Source organism: Apodemus sylvaticus, chromosome 15 (assembly GCF_947179515.1).
Source record: "Apodemus sylvaticus chromosome 15, mApoSyl1.1, whole genome shotgun sequence".
Lineage (NCBI taxonomy): Eukaryota > Metazoa > Chordata > Mammalia > Rodentia > Muridae > Apodemus > Apodemus sylvaticus.
Genome location: NC_067486.1, coordinates 68,705,068 through 68,731,415, shown reverse-complemented (window position 1 = coordinate 68,731,415; position 26,348 = coordinate 68,705,068). Strand labels below are relative to the sequence as shown.

The 26,348-nt window shown below is 37.1% G+C and overlaps 1 protein-coding gene across 13 annotated transcripts in view; it reads left to right on the top strand.

Moving 5' to 3' along the window:
• Dlg1 (discs large MAGUK scaffold protein 1) overlaps positions 1-26,348 on the top strand; it is a 181,161-nt gene that overhangs the window by 138,368 nt on the left and 16,445 nt on the right. For 7 of the 13 annotated variants that reach the window (XM_052159031.1, XM_052159027.1, XM_052159023.1 and 4 more), the window contains 5 exons: positions 5,209-5,323; positions 7,057-7,233; positions 12,242-12,311; positions 16,184-16,283; positions 24,773-24,814. In XM_052159031.1, the coding sequence (XP_052014991.1) occupies positions 5,209-5,323; positions 7,057-7,233; positions 12,242-12,311; positions 16,184-16,283; positions 24,773-24,814 (504 nt within the window). Of the gene's footprint in view, positions 1-5,208; positions 5,324-7,056; positions 7,234-12,241; positions 12,312-16,183; positions 16,284-16,953; positions 16,988-24,772; positions 24,815-26,348 lie in introns of all 13 variants that reach the window. The other 6 variants (XM_052159029.1, XM_052159034.1, XM_052159030.1 and 3 more) reach the window with 2 other exon arrangements.

The following is a 26,348-nucleotide window of genomic DNA, read 5'->3' as shown; positions in this document are numbered from 1 at the left end:
AATAATAATCACACTGCCAAAGAAAGTGAAGTTACTCAGAATCTTTTCTTTTAAATTATAATATACTTATTAATAACAGATTTATGCTTTCTAGTCACCTTTAATGTTATTTAAAATAGAGTAAAGTCTGTAGCATACTGTCTCTCTCGACAGTAAAGCATCATAACATAATTCGACTAGTTTCCCAGGGGAAGAAAGTGATAATGGAAACTCGGCGCTAATTCTGTAGTGCGCATGTGTAGGCTGCAGCATCAGCTACCAGGTCAGTCGTGACGCCTCAGTGGGACTGATGCATTTAAAACCCAGAAGAATACATAGAAATATGCTCGCCAGTGCTCGTAAACAACAGGATGAGGGAGGAAAACGAGGTGTCGGAATGAGCAAAGTGAAGTGGTGTATAATTGAGGCATTAAAGGAGATAGTCTGTGAGTTAGCTTTGTGAAGAAGCGGCTATTTTATTTACTCTGGATTTTCTTGCTCCAGCAAAATTCAACTCAGAGTCATAAGTAATCTATAAGTATCTATCCTGGGTACTCAAATTATTCATATGAAGGAAATTAAGAAAGAGCAGAGAGTAACAGCAGAGCTTAGCAACAGGTGACATGGCCCATATGGGGCCAGCGCACTGACCACTCAGCCTTTCTCTGTCGTTACTGAGTGTCCCCAGGAATTTCCCTTTTCTTCCCTCTTTGGTGCTTATTCTTAATCTTATTTTTGTGATTTCTAAGCATCTGCTAATATCTTTCAGATTGATCCCTTTTTGTTTGTTTTGAGGGGGCAGTATGCTAAAGTGCTAATCTGAAGAATACTGAGAGAGAGAGTGCTATTCTAGTCTTAATTTAAAAAAAAAAAGTTTTGAAGCTGGGCTGTTGTGGCACACACCTTTAATCCCAGCAATTGGGAGGCAGAGGCAGGTGGATTTCTGAGTTCAAGGCCAGCCTGGTCTACAGGGTGACAGCCAGGGCTATATGGAGAAACCCTTTCTCAAAAAAAACAAAAACAAACAAACAAAGTTTTGAAAAAAAGAGAATTCTTTTTTGTTGGGTTATTCAAGTAGTACTTAGTATATGTTTCCTATCCCAGAGTGGTTTCTTTATATGGATTTGTCTTATATATATTTAGAATTTCCACAATTTCCTGAATACCAGACTTGTGCATCCTAAAGCGTGAGAGGAGGTGAGGTGGCATTAGGCTTCTCTCTCCTCAGTAAGCATGCACATTCTGTTCTCATTGTTTCAGATGACTTTAATATGGTATAGAAAATAAAATATGATTTAGTCCAATAGAGTCAGAAATGCTGGCAAACATTTTCTTTGTGACAGACACCTAGCCTGTTCTCTCCTGGTAGCTGCTTTGCTAAGAGTTGGAAGGATTTCTCTGAGAAGGGTGCACACAACCAAAAAGGGGGGCAAAGTTCTCCCCTGAGGAAATATTTACAGAATGGTTAAAGGCGGAGCTTGGATGACAGGTGTAAGCTGATTGAAACTAAATGAAAGAGTAATCTTCACAAGGTAAATGAAGTTGAAAATTAAAAAGTAACATGGAGAAATGTGTGGAAAATTATCATAAAGAAAATGTTACAAGGAATTCATAGTAGTGAGGACCATAAATATAAACATGACAAAACACATCCCACATTTAAGAACTTATCAGTAATCACTCTAGCACCCTCATCGTGACTATTTAGTGGGATCAGAGACCGTTGGCTCCTTAATAGGATAGCACTCTCCTGCCTCACTGTAAATGTGATGTGCTCTTTTTTGCATAAAATTTTAACTGTTTAGTGTTGAATGTTTAAAAATGCCCAAGGCTTCTTTTAATCAGTCCCTCAAAGTGAGGACCAACAGTGCTCCACAGCAAATGTAGTGAGCACAGTAGACACTGTGGAGCTGTTAGCCGTAAGCGTCCTCCGTCCATCAGGCAAAGATGGTGACTTGGAGCTAGCAAGTCCCTTCCCTTCAAGAGCAGTGTCTGAGAGGATTTCGCCAACTAATTGTTAAAGACAGGCTTTTGCTAAAAGTACAATTATGGCTGGCTTTAGTTGCGTATGCCTATAGTCCCAGCACTGTGAAGGCAGAGGCATGAGTCAGGGGCTCAAAGCTCCCTGACATAGTAAGTTAAAAAAAAAAAGAAAAGAAAAGAAAGAAAAGAAAACTGTAAAAATATGCAATGCTAAAATATTTTTAAAACAGAAGAAATGTACTTTGAAAAGCCCATCACTTGTTTGGGATAATTGCTAAAATAACAAAAGCATCGAACAGTTGGAGCTGGAGCGGTCGGACCTGCTTGGTTTGCTGCCTAGAACGCTAGGGCAGGAAGATAGCGAGTTTGAGGTCAGGCTAGACTACAGAGGGAGTCTGTATTTCAAAACCAAATACACAACACAGGGAAGACCAAAGCCCAGGTGCGGTGGCTCAGTGTCATCAAGCACTCATTGTGCAAGACGCGAATTTAATCCAGACCCACAGCTGAAGAAGACCTGCCCTGAAAGGGATCCCCTGACCTTCGTATGTCAGGGCACATGTATGTATACCCATATGTGCTCACAATAGTTATCAATACAGTAATACAGTAACTTTAAAAATCAGAAGCACAGAGTCAATGGTACTGCTAGAAAATGCAAACTGAAATGGTAGATTTAATGCATGTCCCATAACTTCTCTACACCTCTTAAAAAATTATTAGGACAGAGAAACTAAAATTTATTAGCAGACTTAGAACAAAACTAGGTGGAACTCTTCATAAACCCCAAAATAAAAACTGATGTAATCAAGCTATAAAGAGCTACCAACCCCTGTGATATAACCTACAGTACAGGGCAAAGCAACAGGAGGGGCTCAGGGTGAGTAGTAAACCCTGCATGGCGGAGGGTGGAGCGTAATAGCAGTGCAAGGTTTGGCGCAGTCTGCATACTGAGTTCAGTGGGTTTGCAGGCATCGGGCCGTGACAGCCAACTGAAACTCGCTTTCTGTTAATAGGGTAAATACATCATAAAGTAGGAGAATCTCAGCATATTAGATCATATCTTTGAACAATTGGCAAAAGCAACAAAAGAAGGAAGCTCCAGTCTAGAAGGGAGAAGCCATATCAAAGCCTACCCAAAATTTTAGGACAAGCTAAGCATTTATCTCAGGGTATCTCTCTCCCTCCCTCCCTCCCCTCCCCCTCCCTCCCTCCCTCCTTTCCCCAAGGCAACCTGGGCTACAGGAGATCCCACCTTTAAAAAAAAGTTTCTAGAAACTTAGATAAAAATGAACAGATCAAGACTGAATCACATAGGAACCTGCTTGAAAACTGAAAATAAGAATTAGAATAATTTCTTCATAAGAAAGCACACACTTACAATGGTCACCAACTGATGTATTTACAGAATAGTCTCAAGATATGCAAAGAACAGCAATGACTTCATAAAATTAGAAACGTCCTAAAAATAATAAAACACTGTATTTAAATAGGACCGGTATTTCCTAAGGGGAGTACGAAAACTGGGGAAATGTTTTTGAATTGAAGCTAGAGATCTTGCTCTTCCACAGCCTGGTCACTTAAGTCCCACAGCAACTAGAAAGAACAGAGCGAGGTCCACTGTAGGGCTAGGGCCCGAGGAGTGCTGCCATGCTCCCCTGGGCTTCGCCCTTCCTGTCAGGTTATGGCCTAGTTTGAGAAGCACATTCAGGAAAGCAATAGATCCTGATAAGAGCAGGCACTCGGTGGTGCTCAAAACATAAAGTGAATATACATTTTAAGCTGATTTTTTTTATGCGTTAAATACAAAGGAAAAAGCTAAATATATATTCTGTGATATTGGCTTTGAACTAGAAAATTTAATATGAACTCAACTTTCAGTTTCAGTAGATGTAAATTCAGTTATAGATCTAAACCTCTTATGTGCATATATAAATATCTGGTATGCTTTGCCCTTGATACTACAGTCATACCCCAATAGTAGTGAGCATACATAGGCCCTAGATCTTGCCTTCTGATCTAGATCTATTTCTATTTAACTGAGGCTTTTTGAACAGATGACTGGCTTCCAGATTCAGGCAGAGAAAATACTGGTATTTTATGATACTCTGTGCCAAAAGGTAAATTGCTCAAACAATGATAGAAACATAACTAAAAAAGATCCAATATGGAAGAAGACACACAAATTAACAATTTCTGTTTCAAATTACTGATAAGCCTACTAAGTATAGCCTACTGTAAGTTAGAAGTCCTTACCAATGTTAGTTAAATGGCTAATTAAAAGCTTAATGGGCTAGTGAGATGACTCAGCAAGTAAAGGCACTGACCAAGCCTGATGATCTGAGTTCAGCCCCTAATTTACACAGTAAAAGCAGTGTCCTCACGCTGTCCTTTGACAGCTTGGGTCCACACAGGGTCCATGAGATCTGTACACCCTCCCTCAACATACAGTAAATAACTAAGGCTTTTTATTTTTAAGAATTAAGAGATGTATACATATTTAATAACTCACTTGAAAGAGAGATAACCCATGAAGCACCCGTCATCAAGTGATCAAAGACCATAGCGTTATCTTACTTAGTAACAAGACGGTAGAAGTTTAGGTAGGCTCATGGGGGCTTTATAGCCTCTGTCTGTGTGGATGCATCAGAAAGAAACAAAATTAGAAGGTACTTTACATCATCAAAAATTTAGTAGTCTCTAGCATTATAACACAGATTAAAATAGCCAGTGTCAAAAAATTCTTTAATATTTTTTCTGAATTTTATGAATGTTACTTCTGATTGCCTTTTTTTTTTATCATTTCAGCAATTTAAAAATTACAAAATAGTGGCACTCCTATTGGCGGGTTTGGATTTTTTTTTTTACATTGTTATAAACTCTATGTAAATTCTACACTTGAAAGTGTAAAGTTTTTCTTAAGAAAATTTCATCCATCAAAGCATCTGACATTACTTATTATAAATTTCATTTTAATTAAAAACTGCAATACTTCGTATTTTTAAACTTTACATCCAAATGAAAATATAAAACTGCTAGTGCTATTTGATTCGTAGAGTTGTCTTAAATGTGATTTGAACAGCATCCTCTGCCAGCCAGTTCTAATCCCTAGCACTTAGAAGCTTATGGGGGCTTACTCCTAGCCTACCCGGTCAATTTTAAGACACTTTATATAGCTTATATTTTATCTTTGAAAAACTTGTTTTTAGGAATATTTAGTTTCTTTTTTTTTTTTTTCTCCATCAGAGTACAGTCGTTTTGAAGCTAAAATCCATGACTTACGGGAGCAAATGATGAACAGCAGCATTAGTTCAGGGTCAGGGTCTCTTCGAACTAGCCAGAAGCGATCCCTCTATGTCAGGTAAGTGTCACATGTAACTGTGACATCATCTAATTGTGTAAGCAGATCCTGTTTGTTTGTTTACTGTGACTGACTTGGATTTACCGTAGAAAAGTTCAGTGCAAACCAATAAAATTTTCATGATTGATTTTCTGACATTATACTCTCAAGAGTTGGAATAGTTGAACTTTAATATCATAAATTATGTGACCTTTTGAATTAGTGGTATTAAAAAAAGACAAAAATAGATGTGAACTAGCAAAGATAATTTAGGTTGTTTTAGTGACTATCAGAGCTTGGGTAGATTGTATTTTCCTTTATTCACTCCTACACATAAACCAAAATAAAAAATGTAATACTATAAAAGACTAAAGTGTTGAGTAGCAAGGAATGATTTTATTTTAATTTTCAGTTTTCAGATTAAGATAAAAGAATAACTATTTAGTATTTCAGTCTGATTGCCACAATTCTCTTTGGTTTTCTTCGCTTGTTTGCTCAAAGTGCTTAGGATCACTGGTCCTAAGAATTAAACTCAAGGCCTTGTGCATGCCAGGCAAGTACACTTCAGTCCAGCCTATTTTTCTTGGACTTTTAAGAGAGTTTATTTGGTCTTAAGAATTAAGTTTAAATATTGTGTGTTTATTAGCTCATTTCTTTTTAACAAATTTTGAAAGACTTTACATTTTACTGCTGTAAATTAATACTATATTTTTTTAAAATAAGTTTTTAAAATAACTATCTTTTTTATTCTTAATTTTTATTGATAATGACTTTTAAACTAATGTTATTACTACATTTGCAAACAAGTAGAAGAAGTAATTAGCTGGAAGAATAATCACTATATTGATACCAACTTATATACTTGCATATCTAGCTAGTTAATCTATAGATGGAAGGTTGTTTCTAAATATCTAATCAAAGCAGATAATGTTTATAATTTCTCATTTACAAATCTAATATACTTTGTTACTATATTATAGGTAATGAAATTTGGGGTGCCAACTTTTTTATTTTTATTCTTTATCATGAGATGGGGTGTGACTATGTTACCAAAGCTCACCCAGGACTACTAGACTCAAGCAGTCCTCCTTGGTAGTTGAAAATACAAATATAACCAGTGTATCCAGAGATTTTTAAAATTTCCCTTACACATAAGCCTGATGGCGTCATCAGAACAACTCTACAGTGTGTCAACATTAGCCCCATCTAATAGGAGGGAAAAAGCAAAGGGAAGCCAAAGAAACTGTCAGAGGGAAGCAGCGAAGGGCTGCATACCCAGGAGTGCTGGGCAGCACTGAGGCCAGCGCTCTACAGCCCTCCTGTCACTGTCCAGTAGAAATGTGAGTGGATCACATGTGTCAGCCCCCTTCCCTAGGCGACTCAGTAAGACAGCCCTGAGATAAAGTAGCCAGACTTCCCAGGACCGAGAGACTGAGGCAAGAAGGCTGTTTTGGGCCCGTAGCAATCCATATACATATTCATATTCAATGCAGCAATTTCCAGTATCAACCCAGCATGCAGTCTATCCTAAAACGCTGAAAGCAGTAAGTAATAGACTTAGACTGTTTCCATTACAGAGTGATTTCTTTTTTGTTGTTACTGTGTTATATATACTGTAAAATCAAGCCTAACGTTTTTGTACTAAACTAATAACTTGTCTAAAGAAATTATATATACTTCTGCGATCCCATGAATTTTTAAAATTGATTATTACCACAATAACAACTTATTATGAACTTTTTTCTTGAGTCTAGAGCCCTTTTTGATTATGACAAGACTAAAGACAGTGGGCTTCCCAGTCAAGGATTGAACTTCAAATTTGGAGACATTCTCCATGTTATCAATGCTTCTGACGACGAGTGGTGGCAAGCCAGGCAGGTCACCCCAGACGGCGAGAGTGACGACGTTGGAGTGATTCCTAGCAAGCGCAGGTGAGTGGGTTTCTTACTACTTCAAAGTAGGACATTAATAATTGTTTTCTTGGCATTTCTTGTACTGTGCTATGTAGAAGCATTGTGCTTAATGAAGCACATACAGAAAGTCAAAGTGCTGTGTCTCACTTATGTGAAATGTAAAATATTCTGGAGGTTACTAGAGGTTCCAAGAGAGTCGTAGGTGGGAGAGGAATGGGAGGATGTTGGTCAGGGATAAGGTAGTTTCAGTGATAAAAGAATAAATTCCAGAAGGCTACTCTGAGAGCCATAGTGAAATTTGCTAAGTGGAGCCCAAGTTTCTCGCTGTCAAAACAATGCTTAAAAAGTAATTGCATGAGAAGTTATTGAGGTGTGTTAAATTAATTGGCATAATTTATAGCAATTGTTTTACCTGTGCATATCAAAATATGTGTAACAAATCAAATTATAGGGAAGGGTGAATGTGGGGGGCTCACGTGTGCACAGCACACGTTTGGCAGTCAGGACAGTCTTGGAGTCAGTGCTTGTCTTCCACTTTGTCTGCAGCAGGATCTCTTGTTTACCACTGCCTAGATCGGGCTAGCTAGTCATGTCAGCTTTCAAAGCTCCTCTGTCTCCACATCACCATAGGCTCGCTGCAGGGCTGCAGATATGCAGTGCCTCTTCTTGTTTTATATTGAGTCTGAGGATCTGAGTTGTGCATGAAGCATTTTATTCACTGAGCCATCTCCTCAGCCTTGACTTTTAAGACCTGGTGTTGCAATGTATCACGGGCTGACTTTGAATTCTCAACACCTTTCTATCTCAACCTTCCAAGTGCCAGGATTGCATGCATATATTACTATACTTAAGTATACACAATTTTAAAATGCTTTTGAGCCCCGCAATTAATGAATTAAAGAGTTAAGAAAGCTGAATAAATGAATTAATATCTTTTCTTGAATAGTGATCCGAAGCTTTGTTTTCCGTGGTGTAATTCATTACTATTTGATTCTGTCACATAAAATGTCTCCAGTGGAGGTTCTGGTGAGGTAGCACGTGCACTCCGTGAGTTCCGAGCAAGTCTAGGCTACATACCAAGACTGTCTCAGACAAACAAACGAACAGAAAAGTAACCAATGATAGAACTAGATAATACACTCCCACCAGATTATCTTGTAGGGGGCTGGAGATGGTTCAGCAGTTAAGAGCACTGGTTGGTCTTCTAGAAGACTAGGTTTGATTACCCAGCATGTTTGAGGCCTGGGTTCAATCCCTAGGCTGCAAAAATAAAATAAAAATAAAAAAATTTAAAAGGAGGAGGAGAAGAAAGGAAAATCTTCCTGTCTTGTTTTTATTTCATTAACTCAACTTATGTCAAGGTAACCAGCAAACATAGTGTCTATGCTTACTATAGCTGGCTACTTCATTCAGCTCTAGTTCACTGGTGAGTTGGATTTATACTTTAATCGAAAATACCCCAACTCATATCTCTCTCTCTCTTTCATAGCGCAAACAGAAATACTTTATGTGCAGTATTAAGGATTGAGTCCCCAGGGCTTTGTGCATGCTATACAACCATTCTGTAAATGAACTACATCTTAAGCCCAAGAACAGTATTAAAGTATTGCTGATTTACAGGATTTGTAATTACTGATTGGAAGGGTATAACTGTTGTTAGCTAGAGCTTTATACTTAGCAAGAACCATCTGTTGTATAATCATGTGTTTGATGGAAAAATCTTATTTTAGGAGTACAGCCTTTGGCATTCTTCTTTCCTATATTAAAATATAGTATGCTTTAATTCAGAAACTCCTCTTTGCCTTCTTGATTCAGTAGAAACCTCACATCTTAAATATCAAAGTTGCAGCTCCTAAAAATTGTCCTTTGGAGCCTCATAACCCTACAGAGGCTTTGCATGTGCCCTCAACCAGAGAAACATGGTGACTTGGATGGAAGGGTGAACACAGGGGATACATCTTGAAGTATCTATTCATCTTCTGGTTCATAAATAGCACTATAAAGACTATTATGTTTCTACTGTAAAATATAGTAGGACACAACACATTTGCCATTTTATTTAAATGTAAAATAGAGTGGCTTTTTGTTTATACACATTAGATGAAGAAGCTTTCATTAAACAATCTTTCCTGTAGAAAACAGCATAAAATGCAGCCTTCAGTTCCTGTGCCCAGGGCCTGGGTTTCTCCTTGGCCAAAAGGTGTGGGTGTGATGGGGAGGCTCCCTCCCATTATCCTGCTGCCACTTGATGTCACCATACCCTTCATCATTTTGTGCCCCCACACCAACACCAAAAAATCTTCAAAATCTTCATATTTACACTGCATTCTTTTTGAGCCCAGATAGCACCAATTCCACATACACGTTCTGTTTCTCAGAAGCATGGCACTGAGAGGGATCATCAAGGGGCAATCTAGGCTAATGCCCAGCCTTTTCTGCACATAAAAGAAAGGCATGGTCTCCTTCCACAGTGCCCTGGTCAGCTCTGGACACAGTTTATAACTGCCAGCTTCAGGGGAAGATGCAGGCACCTTTATTTTTTTCTTGAAAGTTTTTAAAATTTGTTTTAAGTAAAACTCTTTTATCCAGAAATCTAATACCATGAAGAGCTACAATTCTCACACTTCTTGATTTTATTTCCGGAATAGCATTTACAAATACTATATTTTACTGAACGAACAGATTAGGAAAGTCCATTTTTAATGGACTTTAATGGTGTTTATTTAATTAATTCTAGGTTAGTGGTACCCTCAGTAAGTACTGGAACAAGTTTACAAATTACTCATGCTATAGACTCCCAAGTATTCTTCTGGAGTATTCAAGAACATAGGGCTTTAATCTATGAGTATTAAGATTCCGTTGCACCCACAATAAAACATTAGCTAGATAGTTTTCATAGGCTGTTCTGCTTGGGTTTCCTGCAGTATGCTATCATACTTAAAAGCTAAAATTTAAAGGTTTTTAAAGAGTTTAATTTATGTGAAAACACATTTGCATGATTAAGATTGATGTCACTGTATCTAAAATTTTTGGTGTTTTTTTAATTTGCATATTTGAGTAGGGCACCCTTTTAATGTTTCTTTCTCTGAGAAACAGGACTGTAGCCCAACCTAACTAGAACTCACTCTATCACACAGACTGACCTCAAACTCATAACAATCCTCCTGCCTCAGCTTCTTGCATATAGGGCTTATGGGAATGAGCCTTCATGCTCATTGTATAAATACAAGAAGATTCAAAATTCAACATTTTTTAAAGTCCTTCTGGCATCTGTTAACCTGTTCCCAAAGTTACCTTTCACCCTCAAAGACATAAAGCTTACCTGTTGTTCTCCCTTCCAAAATACTTTTCTACTGACTTGTAGACTATTATATCTTTATACGTATAGATTATTGGAATTAAATTTTTTTCCACATGGGTTTTATATTTCAGAGCTACAGAACAGTACAAAAAGTTTCAAGATAATACAGTATACATCCAAATTGTTGAGTTTTGCTACATTTACTTTCTCCCTTAAGCTTTATTTTCATCATATATGTTCTATGCTAAGCTAGTATTTACAAAAAAGAAAGAAGGAAGGAATCCTGGAAACTGACTAAAGTCAGAAATGTTGTCTGACTGTTTTCAGGTTACTTATGGAACTGAGTGCATGTAAGTGTAGTCTGTTGTATCCTGTGTCTGCTTGTGTACTGTGGTACTTCCTAAAAGGCTTCTTACTTCACACTAAAGTGGCTTGGGGAATTTTAGAATAAGTGGTGTAAAGCAAGGCTCTAAATTGTATTGGACTTGTACTAAGGACTGGTGAGGTGGCTCAGTCTGTAAAGTGTCACACAAGTGTCATACTCACATAAAAATGTCAGGTTCAGGACAGTACATACCAGGAATTCCAACAGACAAGACAATCTCTAGAGTGTGCTTAGCCAAATTGGTAAACTGTATACTTAGTGGGAAATCTGCCTCAAAAAAGTAGGATGGGAGCTGAAGAGATGGCTCAATAGTTAAGAAGAGCATGTATTGCAAAGGAGCCAAGTTTGGTTTCCAGCAGCTAAGGCATGTATGCTTATGACAAATTCCCAGAGAATCCAACTCTTCTATCCTTCCTGAGTATCTACACACTTGTCCATTCTCACACACAGGTATGCATGCATACATACATACATACATACATACATACATACATATATACATACATACAATGAATGTATTTTTTAATGGTAGAGGGCAAGGAAGGAAGACACCTAACATTAACCTTTATTTTTTTTTTGTTTGTTGGGTTTTTTTTTTCACTTTTTTTTATTCGATATATTTTTATTTACATTTCAAATGATTTCCCCTTTTCTAGCCCCCCACTCCCTTTTTTTTAAAACAAACTCTTTTTTTTTTAATTAATTTATTTTTATTTATATGAGTACACTGCAGCCGTCTTCAGACACAGCAGAAGAGGGCATCAGATCCCATTACAGATGGTTGTGAGCCACCATGTGGTTGCTGGGATTTGAACTCAGGACCTCTGGAAGAGCAGTCAACGCTCTTAACCACTGAGCCATCTCTCCAGCCCCGGGTTTTTTTGTTTTGTTTTTTGGATTTGGTTTTTTCGAGACAGAGTTTCTCTGTATAGCCCTGGCTGTCCTGGAGCTCACTCTGCAGACCAGGCTGGCCTCGAACTCAGAAATCTGCATGCCTCTGCCTCCCAAAGTGCTGGGATTACAGGCGTGTGCCACCACCACCCGGCTTAACATTAACCTTTAACTTCCACATATATACATACACACAAAAATCTTTAAGAGAAAAATATTATAACCAGGAATAGTAATGTAGATCTATAAATTCCAGCTACTCAGAAGGCTAAGATAAGGTTTTGAATCAACATTTTCACATCAGTCTAGGGCACATAGTAAAACTCCAACTTAAACAGAAGAAAAAATTCTCGAAATCAGGACTCGGTGCTAGAAAATATGTCTAATTTATATAAGGTTTAGAATTCAGTCTCCAGTAACAAAGACAGTAACCTTCTGTACTTTGACAGAGTTGAGAAGAAAGAACGAGCCCGATTAAAAACGGTCAAATTCAATTCTAAAACAAGAGGAGATAAAGGGGTGAGTATACGAAATCTTGTACATTTCTATCATTTTTATTTTGGTTCTGTTGTTAAAATGAGAATACTGACCTTAAGAATTAACTATGAACAGCTCTTGCCACAGATTAGAATAGTAGTAGTCACTTACTATAAAGTACCTATTCTGCAGGCCTTTTCAGATTATGTCATTTGATAGATTCTTAGTAACTTTTGATCAGTATTATTTTTATACATATGAATTTAGCTTTCAGTGGTTTAACTAGACTGTGTCAGTTGAGTTGATGATGCACACTTATAATCCCAAGGCATAGAGAAGCAGGTAGACAGCAGGCATGCTTCTAATTCCATGTCTTATGAAACAGCTAGTTTAATGATCCTCCTATACTATAAAGAGTATTACCTGCTGGGCATAGTGGCACATGGCAGTTAGGAGGCAGCGGCAGGCAGATTTCTGTGAGCTTCAGGCCAACCTGCTCTGCATAGTGAATCTCGGGATAATGAGGGTTACATAGTAAGAACCCTTCATTAAAGAGGGTTGGGGGGGTGGTCTAGTTTAAGTCATGGTGTGAGTTTACAAGTTGTTACAGGTGAAGCCACCTAGAGAGGTCTTTGTTCTGTATTTCTTTCTTCCCTTAATAAATTTCTTACTAGAATCCAATTTTTGATGTTAAGATCAACACAAAGCTATAATCCAGGAATAAAGAAAGTCAAAAGAAGTTATATACATAGTGGGAAAATGTATTGAGTTTCTTAACTATTTAGATGTTTATTTTTCTATTTAGTTTAAATATGTTTGGGTGTGTGAAAATATAACATTCTGATAGATGAGTAAGATGGTACAGGTTTCAGTTATACTGTGTACACAATTCCTCCTTACCCATGCCCTCCTGCAGTAAAATGTACTTTAAGTGAGCCTGCAGAAAGAACTTCACACATGCTACCTGCATTGAGATACTTTTCATAATGTTTATATCTCTAGACTTGCTTTTTACCTGAAGCAAGGTTTATAAGCTCTTCATTATACTTGAAATAAACAGACATTTGCAGCAAATTAGTCCTGTAAACTACCATCACTGGACATCAGATGTCATCAGGCACTCAGTGCTAACAGCTTTAATATGTTAAAGAAATTATATCTGGATAAGTTTTAGATAATTTAGTTTTTGAAAGTGATAAATTTCTATTAAATTCAGAATCATAATTACATCTTACAACCTGAAGCAATATTTTGTTAAAAATTTTTATTGGAAGAAAAATCCCAGGTATATACTCAGGATATTAAATAACAGTGTTTTCTGTACTTGTTTATATATATATTTAAAAGTCAGTACAGTAAAACTATCAGTGAATTAAAAAGAGGATGCATGTTTTAACTCTCCTTTCATTCTGTGAGCAGTTAACTGAATTAACGAGATTTAAATTGTAGTCTTTGTTGACTGTAACCAACTCTGTACACAGTCACTGTGTTCTAACACAGCACCAGAATATGCATGGTACTGAGTGGGGTAAAAATACGCTTGCCATTGATACAGAACTGCATTCCTTTCTGTAATATTTTCCCTTCCTCCTTTCCTTTCCTTACATGATGATCTGCAAACTTTTTTTCAATACTGACCTTTAACATTTCAGTTCCTCATTAACATTTTTAGTACTTATTTGGCCATTTTTGAAATGCTACATTTGGAGCATTTATATCTATGTGTTTCATATACCTGTCATGAATTTGTGGCATTGTATCATTTCTTGTGTTTATTGCAATATGACATTAATGATATTAAAAAATTAAAAAATAATTTTATTGAAAATACAGAAAAACTGAAGATTTTTCTTCATATCTCTTCAGTTTTATATTTTCCACACACTTTAATTGTTTGCTTATGCTACTTAACATTTGCACTTTTAATAAGTTTTTCACCTGGGTGATATTAAATTACTATAATTAATACATTTCTTAACTAACACACATCTTTCTATCCTGTATTACAGTGTCCTTGAGATATCTTATTTTGGCTAACTGGAAAGATAACAAAAAAATCAAAACATTTTAAACTACATATTTCTTTGGTTGTGTGCTAGGAAACTGACTCTGACCACTATATATGCGGTAAATGGGGTAAATAACCTTTTTTTAAAAAATTAAAATTTTATGAAAAATCACACGCTTAAACCAGCGATTCTCATGCAAAAAAAAGAAGAGAGAGAGAGAGAAATATTACCTTTTTTCCCTGCTAAAACTTAAATTTTCTCCTTTCTAAAATTTAGACCCAAGCAAGCATTTTGAGTCGCATGATGCTACTTGACAGCTGATAAAATAGCTGCCGAAGCAAGACTTCTGCAGCCCTGCACCTCAGCAGCAGCAGGGCCAGCTTCTGCTGAAGAGTTCTCCTTTCTCTAGTTCCTCCTGACCTTCATGTTCTAAGATAATTTGGTTTATGAATTTACCATCTAACTTGACTTACAATGTTTCCCTAAGTGTTCACACCACTTGATTTTTAAATAAGAACATGCTTCCCGTGATAAACAGTAATGCCACTCACCTGAGTAAAGTACATTCCAAGACACTAGTGGGCACCTGAAGCCATTTATGCTGCATTTCTCTTGTAGATGCATGTCTGTGACAAATGTAATTTATAAATTAGCACAGTAAATTAATAAAAAGCACAGTAATTATAGCAATAGAATAGGATAGCCATTATTGCTACTCTTGAGCTTTTAGTGCATAAAGTAAAATGATGTTTACTTTAACATAAATGCATTGATACCAAGACAGTCAATCAGATAACAAAGATGGCTGGCTCCCCAGTCACTCCTGAGTCAATAGGGTACACCAAGTAGATGCACTGGGCAGAAAGATAATTCACATCCTGGGGAGGTTGGAGCCAGCATAGCATAAGATCTCATCATCATATTCATATCAAGTTTTAAAAAGATATGCATCTTAAGACTTGGGGATTGTACATTTCTGAAGTAGTCCACTCTATTTCAAAACCAGATAACAGAGCCTGAAGGCCCGGGAAGTGCGTGATGGATGGTTAGGGCTGGGGTAGCATCTCGGGCACAGTTCAACTTGAAAAATCAAAGCAGAAATTCTATCTTTGGGGCTAGTGATGTGGCTTATTGGTGAAGCACTTGCCATCCCTAGCACTACCTTCCAAAAACCTCATCATATATCCTCACTCCAGTTAATTGGTTGTGATGTTGCTGGTAGGTGAGGTCATCTCCACTAAGAAAGTCCAGAACAGAAAAGTTTCTCGGGGGCTCCAGTCAGTGACTGCACCAATGTCTTTCCATTTGTATGTCACAGACTTCAGCGCTTACCTTTTTCTCTTGAAAAAAAAAAAAGAAACTATTTAAACTAGGAACCCCCTCGTAATTATTTAGGTTCGTTTTGTTAATATTGGCTATTGTTTTAATTTATTATAGCCACAAATAAAAGGCATAAAAGAAAATGTATAGTTAGGACAAAGTAAAGCCAAGATTGCTATTTAATAAGTGAAAGAATTGAGCAGCAACATAACGTTAAAAATAACATGGTATCACCTATCTAGTACTATACCTTGGAAATTTCCTAGAAAAATACATAGTCGTTAGAAATAAATATTAGCTTGATAATAATTGATTAACCCTTTTTAACATTTTTGTCAAGTAGCATTTATTTTTTCGATAAAACTGAATGTGCTCTAGAATTTTAATATTTACCATTTACAAAATAATAGAATTATAAAACCTTATACAAAATTAGAAATTCATTTTTCATGTGAACAGTATAAACTTCATGCAAACTGCATGCAAACTGTGGTCCCAGGAGTCAGCTTCCATAGCTGCTAGGCTGGGCCTTTGTGCACACGGAAGTAGACACCCCTTTGTTTTGCCCCTCCTTCTCTTCTTCAGCAGTCATTCAATGACAAGCGTAAAAAGAACCTCTTTTCCCGAAAATTTCCCTTCTACAAGAACAAGGACCAGAGTGAGCAGGAAACGAGTGATGCTGACCGTAAGTATGTGGATCCGTTGGTCAACTGATAATAGACCGTAGAGGGAACTGCTGCCCTGCAGTTGGCTGTTACCATGGAGACAGTTTCAAGAGCTGCAACAGGTTACTCATTTACTTTACCATGGGAATTTGATACACACAAATTAATTTGTGTTCCAGTCTTAACTTTTCTAGCACCTAGGAACTCTTTAACTGCATCTTATCTGTTTATAACATATAAGAATAAATATAATTCTTTGAAGTAAGGGCTCATATAAGAAGCACTTACCATTTACACATTCAGAGTTCTAAGGGAACAAATGAAAGTACCTGATATATAGATATAGTACTGCCAGTTTCTGATGCTAGATCATTTGGAATCATTTCCTTTATCTTGTGTCATTAAATATAGATAATGTAAATTTTACTTGTAAAATACCAAAATGGCCTGAAAATTTTCCTTTCTTTTCTAATTAACCTCTAAACTCCAGTTTTCATCCTTTGCGTAGATAACATTTAGTTGGTAGCTCATTCTAAACCTTGAAAAATCTACAAGTGTGATTTTAAGCTGTGTGTACCTGTAATGGTCTTGGAACTGTCTCTTATTGTAGCACCAATTCTATGCATCACTGACAACTATTTTCTTTGATTATCTTTTTATTGCTTGCTCTCTGGGGACTACTCTCTACAGGAGATCCCTGACGACATGGGATCAAAAGGCCTGAGTAAGTGATCAAAATACTCCCAAGTTATTTTTTAACCTCCTACCTTATTCAGGGACATTTTGAGGTTCACAGTAGTGCCTTTCTGGCATGAGGAGGTGTGTGCTTTAGATGGCTTTTAGGCTTTCCATGTCTATAATAAGCTTGGGATTTTTACTTCTATGATACAATTTTTGTTTTCCTATGTTCCCTTTTTAAACATGCCACTTGAGAAACTCAGTTATGTTTTCAATTTTGTAAATTTTCTGGTAGTTAACTTTTTCTAGAAAATTTTTAAGTGTAGGCTTTTTACAAGTTTTTTTTTGGTTTGTTTGTTTTTTAATATCACTTGCCCATCATAATAGAATATAGACATGTACAGCTTTGGAGTTTTGTGTTTCCCTTTTAAAAAACAAGTTTAAATCACTACAGTTATGTATTAGAAAACCCTTGCTTTAATGTGAAAGTATAAGGTAATAACAAGTTCAAGCAACAGTCTATGGGAAATGGGTCATTCTCTTCAGATTATAAGCACATTATAGAACACAGTGTAATTAAGCGTTTCTCCCTTAGCCAAGAGGTTATTTGTTTGGATTTGTTGTTCTTGTTTTTTCTGTTCTTAACTTTCAACTACCTGATTAGTCATCGGATAAAGGTTAGTAGATTCTGATATGTAGATGGAATCTAATAAGTAATTGAGTAAGAACCAAGCATGGTGACATGTGCGTGGAATCCCATCAGGACCTCGGGAGTATGAGGCCAGCCTATTCAGCAGAGTGAGGTGCTGTTTAACTTGAGTATTTCCAAACTGCTTAAATGTGAAAAATCATCAAATATTATTAAGTTAATTTAGGTGATCTCTACTCATAGAAATAAACATCCAGGCTAAATTTTTTTTTTGTTGAATTGTTTATTTCATTTAAATTATTAAGCATTTTGCAAACTTTCTTATAGTAACTAGTTAACCTTCCAAGAATGTCATCATTAAATAATAAATATTACAATTTTTAGATAGATACTCTTACTTTGATCTTACTAAGCAGGTCTGCACTAAGCTGAGAGCGTGTGCATGGTGCCCAGTGCCTCCACCAGGCAGTTTGACTCTGGCCCGCTCTGCTCCTTGTCATGTTTGATTGTGTTTGTTAGTTGGCTGGGTAAGGAGATGGAAAGCATCTGAGAGAACCAGAAGTAGAGGGAAAACTTGTTTATCAAAATATATACAGATTTTTTTACTTAAAGATTACAATTAGTAGTACCCACACACTTTTGTCACTAGCAGCAGCTTCTTTTTAATGTTTAACACTTTGGAAAAATTATGAAAATCTTCAATAACTGGAAAAATATCCTCCACAGATTCCCAATGCACTGGGATTTGTCTTGAGGTTGATGTGTTTTAGAAGTTATATGAATCAACTTGGAATTTTTGAAAATCATAGACACTGCTGTATGTAATTATGGATCCCATATTTTATAGTTATTTATGATTATACCTTTACCTGTGTCTCTAATTGGAAATAGAAACTTTCTTAAGGAAAACTTATGAAAAATAAAGATTATCAGGCAGTGTCACTTGGGGAAAGATTTAACTTTCTACACAGTATATTATAATTCACTGGACTATGACTACCTGCTTCATTTCACAGGAATTGAAAGAATTTATTAACTTGGCAACATAAAGGTCAAGGTTTTATTCAAAAAATATTGAAGAAGCAGAAAAATACCAGTAGAATTCTAAAACTGGGTATGAAGGAGGTTATCCCATAAAACAAACACATAAAGCATTATAGACTGCTTGTTATTATAGAGAAAATACTGGAAGAAGGATACATCAGGACATTACTTATGGCTTCATTAATATATATGTGGATTCAAAATAAGACTAAAGGTGGTATGACTCAGTAAGAGGTAGACGGGGTACTCAGAAGTGAAGTGATAGCACACAGTTTAAAAACAACACATTTGTTTTCTGTTTTTACAATTTCCAGTTTTATAAAATACCTCAAAAACTTCCTCCGACAACAGCCACATAGGTTTCTTATATCTGTTTATTTTCTTCTTGTTTTAAACACTTGTGTGAGCAGAGTTGTGCACAACTCTCAAGTGCCAAAACTACACTTGCTTTTACTTGTGTTTTTACAAGTAAGATGTCAAATAGTTGCTTGGGATTGGCAGTGTAGCATTTGGAGGGAGTAAAGAGAACAAACATGCACCCTGCAGGCAGGAGATGTGTGAGGAAAGGTCAAATGTAATTACATTTGAGAAAATTGTGTTCACGGGGCACCTTAAAAATAGAAGAGGTGGGAAAGAGGGGGTGATGGGGAAGAGAGAAAATTTAGGGAATACTTTTCTCCTAAAGTAAGAGGGTGAGTGGGGAGGTCTTAAATTTGCATCTGAGGTACCTCGCACGCAGCCCTGGACCTGGAAGAATATATGTGCGTCAAGTACTTGTTCCTTATGAATCAGTAAGAAACAGGCTATTCACTAGAGAACTGGACAGGGGTAATACAAGTACCCTGCCTTTCTGTTACTAACAACAACAAAAACTAAGGTAATCGTCTTACAGATGTTCACTTTGACTCAGTTGAGAGGTTCCACCTGTGAGGCTCTGTTGTTTGGAACGCTTGTGGGGAGGAGGACATCACTATACAATGAGTGGTTCCTCAGATGCTCTCCTCTCAGTGCCAGGACGAATGGGAAAAGCCTGGGAAAGGCAAGGATCCTCTTGAAGAGCACACCCACAGTGACCTAAAGCTGCCCCTAGGCTGCACTTTCAAGTCTACTGCCTGCAGCCCTTAGCACAACTGCTCTCATAAGATAAGGAGATGCAACAAGTGTGTGTGTGTGTGTGTGTGTGTGTGCGCGCGCGCGCGCGCGCGCGCGCACTCAGTAGTCAGCGTTTACAAAGTACTGTGTTTTACCTTTTCCTGGAGGCACATTGGTGATGGAAGTATTCCATAGAGTAGCTTTTTAATGCACTATGATTACAACTATAAATTAATGCATCTTTTCTGAAAAAAATTTTTTTCTTTTGACTTATTAAATCCATTTCAAGGAGATTATCCTCAGGGTATAGTTGGAGATAAAGATAATTTTTAATCATTCTTTAGAAGTAAAAGCAAAAAAAAAAAAAAGGATTGAAGCCATTCTGGAGTCCAAATTTAAAAATGGTTAACGAAATACAATTCATCCTTATAGTATTAAAGGGCAGTTGCAGGTCCTATTAAGAAGCAGTCATGCTGGCTCGTGTCTGGCATCTAGCACTTGGCAGAAAGGAAGCAGCATCCCGAGCCTGAGCCGAGCCCAGCCACACAAACGACATGCAGAGTGCTCACAATACAAACACAATAAAAACAGCTACGTACGTCAGATATGCAAGCACAGTGTGCTTGGCACTTTAAAATAATGTTATTTTGAATATTCTTGTGCATATCTTTTGATATTCAGATATATGCCTTTCTTTGGGGAAATATGTAGGAAAGGGAGACACTTTTAGATCATGCATGTATATTGGTTGAGCATTACAAAATTGACTCTCCATATGCATGTTTTCCATATCTATGAATTGAACCAACTGCAGATTGAAAATATTTGGGGAGAAAAGTCCAGATATTTGCAAAGTATAAAACTTGAAATTGCCACATGCACAAAACACTGCAGTGAATGAACAGACATGAATGGCGACTCCTGGAACATCCTTCATTTCAGAAATTCCCAGGCTTTCCATAACACTTTTATTTACCATTATTCACTTCACAGCCTCTAGTGGTATGCTGAGTTGGCTTTAATTCCCTTCTCATTCTCTGAATAGCATAATATAGCCATTATTTGCACTATATAGGATATTATAGAATCAAAAAAGATCAAAGTATACAGGAGCCAGCTGTGATGCTCTGTGCCTACCTACAGTCCCAGCATCTGGGATGACTCAGCTGCCTGTTACAGAATAGTGTGGACTACATGATCCTCTTTCTAAGAAGGAAAGGAGAAGAGCAGGAAATACATGCAAATCCTGCAAGTTTTGTGAAGGGACATTCACATCTTACACTTCTGTTACCTGGAGTCCTGGAACCTATCTTCCTTGGGTATCTAGGGATCACTGCTCTGGCAATTTTCCAGAATGTTTTTACCCACATGCCTAACCCCAATAGATGGTTCTGACTGCTTCATAAGACAAGTGGTCCTTGTCTTCCGTTGGCATGTTTGGTTTTGTTGTATTGGAAGTAAATTTAAACACCTTTCAATCTATGTATTAGCTATCTAACTTTCTTTGATAAGTTATGTTCAACTTTTGTTTTGTTTTTATTCTGGCAGAGCTGGGGCTTGGACCTAACATGCATGCACTTCTTCATGCATGTTAAGCAGGGGCAGGACCACTGAGCTATAGCCCCATCCCCAGCATCCTAGTCTAAGGCCCACCCTATGAATAGCAAGGTTTTATTGTAGAGGAACCATATACAGAAAATGTAAAGAACCCACAGAAGTTTATTACAGGTTTTAAAAGCTCAAGGTGAGTATGTAAAATACAAAAAAAAAAAAAAAGAATATACCATTTTCTTCTATAGTGTGTCAGTTTATCGAATGGTAGACTAGTGAACATAGATGCTGCAGTACTCATTCACCTGCTTCATAATCCCCAGCTCAGCAGTCATCAGTTTTGTCTCTTACCTACCCACTTATTCTCATCATACAGATAACTAATTTTTAATGCCAATCCTAATACAGCCTTCAGAAGTTTTTGTTTTTGTGGCATTCCTATTTCTTATAACAAATTTTAAAGAAATAGGATAGATAAAAAGTGGTATAAATGAAGACATTTAGAATTATTAATGTAAAACAGTTTAAAGCAAATAAAATGTCTTAATAACAGGCAAATTAGAATTTATTGAATATCATTCAGGAATTTCAAATGATTGTATTGAAATCCATGTACTAACATGAGGGAAAAAGGGTTGGGGGTGGGGCTGAAGAGATGGCTCAGTGGTTAAAGCAATTGCCCCTACAGCTATAAGGAGCAAGGTTCAAGCCCCAAGACCCATGTAAATGTTGGGTGAGTATGGCAGCCTGCCTGTAATTCCTGCCTCTAAAGACAAAAACCAGGTCCCTAGGGCAAGCGAGAGAGACCTGCAGTGTTAGCGTGCTCTAGGTCTGATGGAGACATGGGCCTCACTGAAAAGGTAGAAGAGTTCCTGGGGATGATTGCCAGCATCCTCTGGGGGCCTCCATACACAGTCACGCATACCTGTAAAACACTCATATGCACACATAAAAATGGAAAGAGAGTCACTTGGTATTTTCCAGTGGAAAAAGGCATTTTCAACAAATGGTGCTAGTTCACCTGGGGGTCAGCATGTAGAAAATTGGCCCATTCTTATCTCTTGTACAAAGCTCAAGTCTAAGTGGATCAAGGATCAACACATAAAACCAGATACACTGAAGCTTATAGAGGAGAAAATGGGGAAGAATCTTGAACACATGGGCATAGGGGAAATTTTCCTGAATAGAACACCAATGGCTTATGCTCTAAGTTCAAGAATCGACAAATGGGACCTCATAAAATTGCAAAGCTTCTGTAAGCTAAAGGACACTGTCAATAGGACAAAAGGGCAACCAACAGATTGGGAAAAGATCTTTACATCGATAAAGGGCTAATATCCAGTATATACAAAGAATTCAAGGAGTTAGACTCCAGAGAGCCAAATAACCCTATTTTAAAAAATGGGGTACAGAGCTAAACAAAGAATTTTCAACTGAGGAATGTCGAATGTCCAAGAAGCACCTAAAGACTATTCAATGTCCTTAGTCATCAGGGAAATGCAAATCAAAACAACCCTGAGATTTCACCTCACACCAGTCAGAATGGCTAGGATCAAAAACTCAGGAGACAGCAGATGCTGGAGAGGATCATCACCATTGCTGGTAGAATTGCAAGCTGGTAAAACCACTCTGGAAATCAGTGTGGTGGTTTCTTAGAAAACTGGGTAATATAGTATTACCTGAGGACCCAGCTATACCACTCCTGGGCATATATACCCAGAAGATGCTCCAACATGTAATAAGGACACATGCTCCACTATGGTCATAGCAGCCTTATTTATAATAGCCAGAAGCTGGAAAGAACCCAGATGTTCCTCAACTGAGAATGGATACAGAAAATTTGGTACACTTACACAATGGAATACTACTCAGCTATTTAAAATGATGACTTCATGAAATTCTTTTGCAAATGGATGGAACTAGAAAATATCATCCTGAGTGAGGTAACCCAATCACAAAAGAACACACATGGTATGCACTCACTGATATTAGCCCAGAAGCTCAGAATACCCAAGATACAATTCCCAGACCACATGAGCTCAAGAAGGAGAAGGAAGATCAAAATGTGTGTGCTTCAGTCCTTAGAAAGGGGAACAAAATAACTTATGGGAGCAAATATAGAGACAAAGTGTGGAGCAGAGACTGAAGGAAAGGCCATCCAGAGACTGCCCCACCTGGGGAAACATCCCATATACAGTCACCAAACTCCAACACTATTGTGGATGCCAAGAAATGCTTGCTGGAAGGAGCCTGATATGGCTGTCGCCTGAGAGGCCCTGCCAGAGCCGTGCAAATACAGGGGCAGATCCTCACAGCCAACCATTGGACTGAGTGCAGGATCCCCAATGGAGGAGTTAGAGAAAGGACTGAAGGAGCTGAAGGGATTTGCAACCACATACAACAAAAATATCAACCAACCAGACCCACACCCCCCAGAGCTCCCAGGGACTAAGCCACCATCCAAGGAGCGCACATGGCTCTAAATGTTCTCTCTCCCTCACAGAAAATTGGGTTTCCCTCTGTCCTTGAAAGTTTTCCTTTTCTTGTTTTCTGGATGAAATTTTTGCTCTTTTATTAAAAGAAGATATTTATTGAGAGATAAATGGATGCCTGATCCTTATGAGTAACCAAGTTATAAAATGGGGCCACTTTTGACCAGAGTTAGGTGACTTTTTACTAATATTTGTTTGGGGAGTTGTTTTGTTTTGCAAAGTAGTCTGATATCAAAGGGGAGTTGCTAAGGAACACTGACCTATTTTTTTGTTTTGTTTTGTTTTGTTTGTTTGTTTTTTGGATTTTTGGATTTGGTTTTTCCGAGACAGGGATTCTCTGTGTAGCCCTGGCTGTCCTGGAACTCACTCGGTAGACCAGGCTGGCCTCGAACTCAGAAATCCGCCTGCTTCTGCCTTCCAGAGTGCTGGGATTACAGGCGTGCGCCACCACCGCCTGGCTGGAACACTACCTATTAAAACGTAGTCTCACCCAGCATCCAGTTCCTTGTCATGACAGCTTTGAATGGCCTCTGAAACCTAGGTTTAAGAGAAACGATGTTCTGGTACAACCTGACCTATTTGTACATCACAAAAGCACCATTCCCATCAGGATTTGCTCAAATGGAGCTTGTCCCCTTGGGTACCAAATCGATTTTTTCTTTTGGGATTTTATGTGCATGTTTGGACTAATACAAGATTACATTGTATCTGTACCATGCTCCACTTGGTTTTTTCCTGAGAATTTTGTTCATAAACTTTGTTGGAAACATAAGCCATTTTCTTTTACTGCAGGTATTTTCTCGTGACAGTTTATGTTAAATTTAGTTGAAAATTTTAACTTTTTTTCATAGAAAATCTAAAATGCTTTGTAAAAATTCTGTGGGTATATTTGGTTTATACCTCAACATTTATAATACCACCTTGTTTAATTTTTAAAATTTGCTTTTATCAGCTTTTAAGTTCATGACACTTTTATTTTCTTTTCATTTCCCTTCAATTTCAGAGCACGTAACTTCTAATGCCAGCGATAGTGAAAGTAGTTACCGTAAGTGTTTCATGTTACTTGTTCTTTTGTTTGGTTGTTTTGTTTTTTTTTTTTAAAAAGGTAAAGGTAAAATATTACTGAGTGACTTTTTCCTAAATAACGTACTCTAAAAACTAAAAGTCAGATTCCTAAGATTGTTAAACTAGGAAGAGCCAAGTAAAATCATAGACTTGAAAAGAATATTGAGTATCTCTAGTCCAAAGCCCAAAGTCTGTAGCAACAAAGTTGCAGTGTAAAGATTTCAGATCTTGGAACATTTCAAAATTTTCAGTTCAGAGTTGCTCAGCCAAGTTTGGCTGTGTAGATATTTTTAAATGTATAAAACTCTAAATCTGAAACGTTTTGCTGTAAGCATTTTGGCTAAGGGTGCCTCAAATTCCACATACAGAAAGGTTAATTTCAATGGTTTAATGAAAGCAAACAGCTTTACCAACCTATTTTTGGATACTACACTTAGTATGTAGATTTGTATGCCCCTTATAAAAAAATATCTGTTGGGGAATAAACTTGTATTTTCCTATTTCTTTAGTAGTTTTGTTTTCTAACATAAGCACTAAAAAAGATATTTGTTAGTAATGCTAAATCATTATTAGTTTATTTTCTTTTTATTCTATGCAACCATTGCAAAAAAGCAATACTTTTTATTCCCTTGATGTTTAATGTTATATTCTTTATATTAATTAAGCTATACAAAATGGGATATGGAAAGAGGGGAGAGTATGTAAATGTCGATTGTAGCAACTTAAAAATTAAAATTGTTTTTTTAACTTTTTTTACTGCTGTCTAAAATGAAAGTAATCTTGATTACAGATGAATATGGCTGCTCAAAAGGTTAATAATCCTGTTACAAGTCCCAAATATCTCATGTTGGCAATATATACTTTTAACCCTCATTCAGTTGTTGGATATTTGCTGTACATGATAGCTATGTGATTTGAGGAAGAAGAATGGGAAAATATTTTCTTTGATTTCAGCATTTTATTTGCTTATAAACAGAATGCACTCTTGATAGTTGGGTGGTGGTCTATACTACAAAGAGGTCATGAAAGTATATACTGTCTTCTCTCACTGTTTGCATGAATTATTATGTTGTGGAATATCCAACTGCATGATTTTACAGTATGTAAACCATATCAGTAATTTTTGTTTTGTTTTGTTTTTGAGACACGAAATGTAGCCTTGGCTGTCCTGGAACTCTACTACATAGAACAGGATGGCCTTAAACTCACAGAAGATTTGACCTGCCTCTGCCTCCCAAGTGCTAGGATTAAAGGCATATGCTATCATGCCTGGATACATTAGTAATTTAAAAAAAAAAAAAAAGCAGTTCATAAAGTATCTGTTTTGTGATACTACAATGAGATTGGAAGCAAGCACATACAGTGTCAAGCAAGTGCAGATGTGTGTGCCCCTGTACAGACTTAGCACCAGCAGCTGCACGTGCATAGCGATGTGTATGGATGGTAACCCAATCACAAGGCCATGGAACTTTTTGAGTCTTGATAGAGTATTTTCCAAATACCTTATCAGTTTT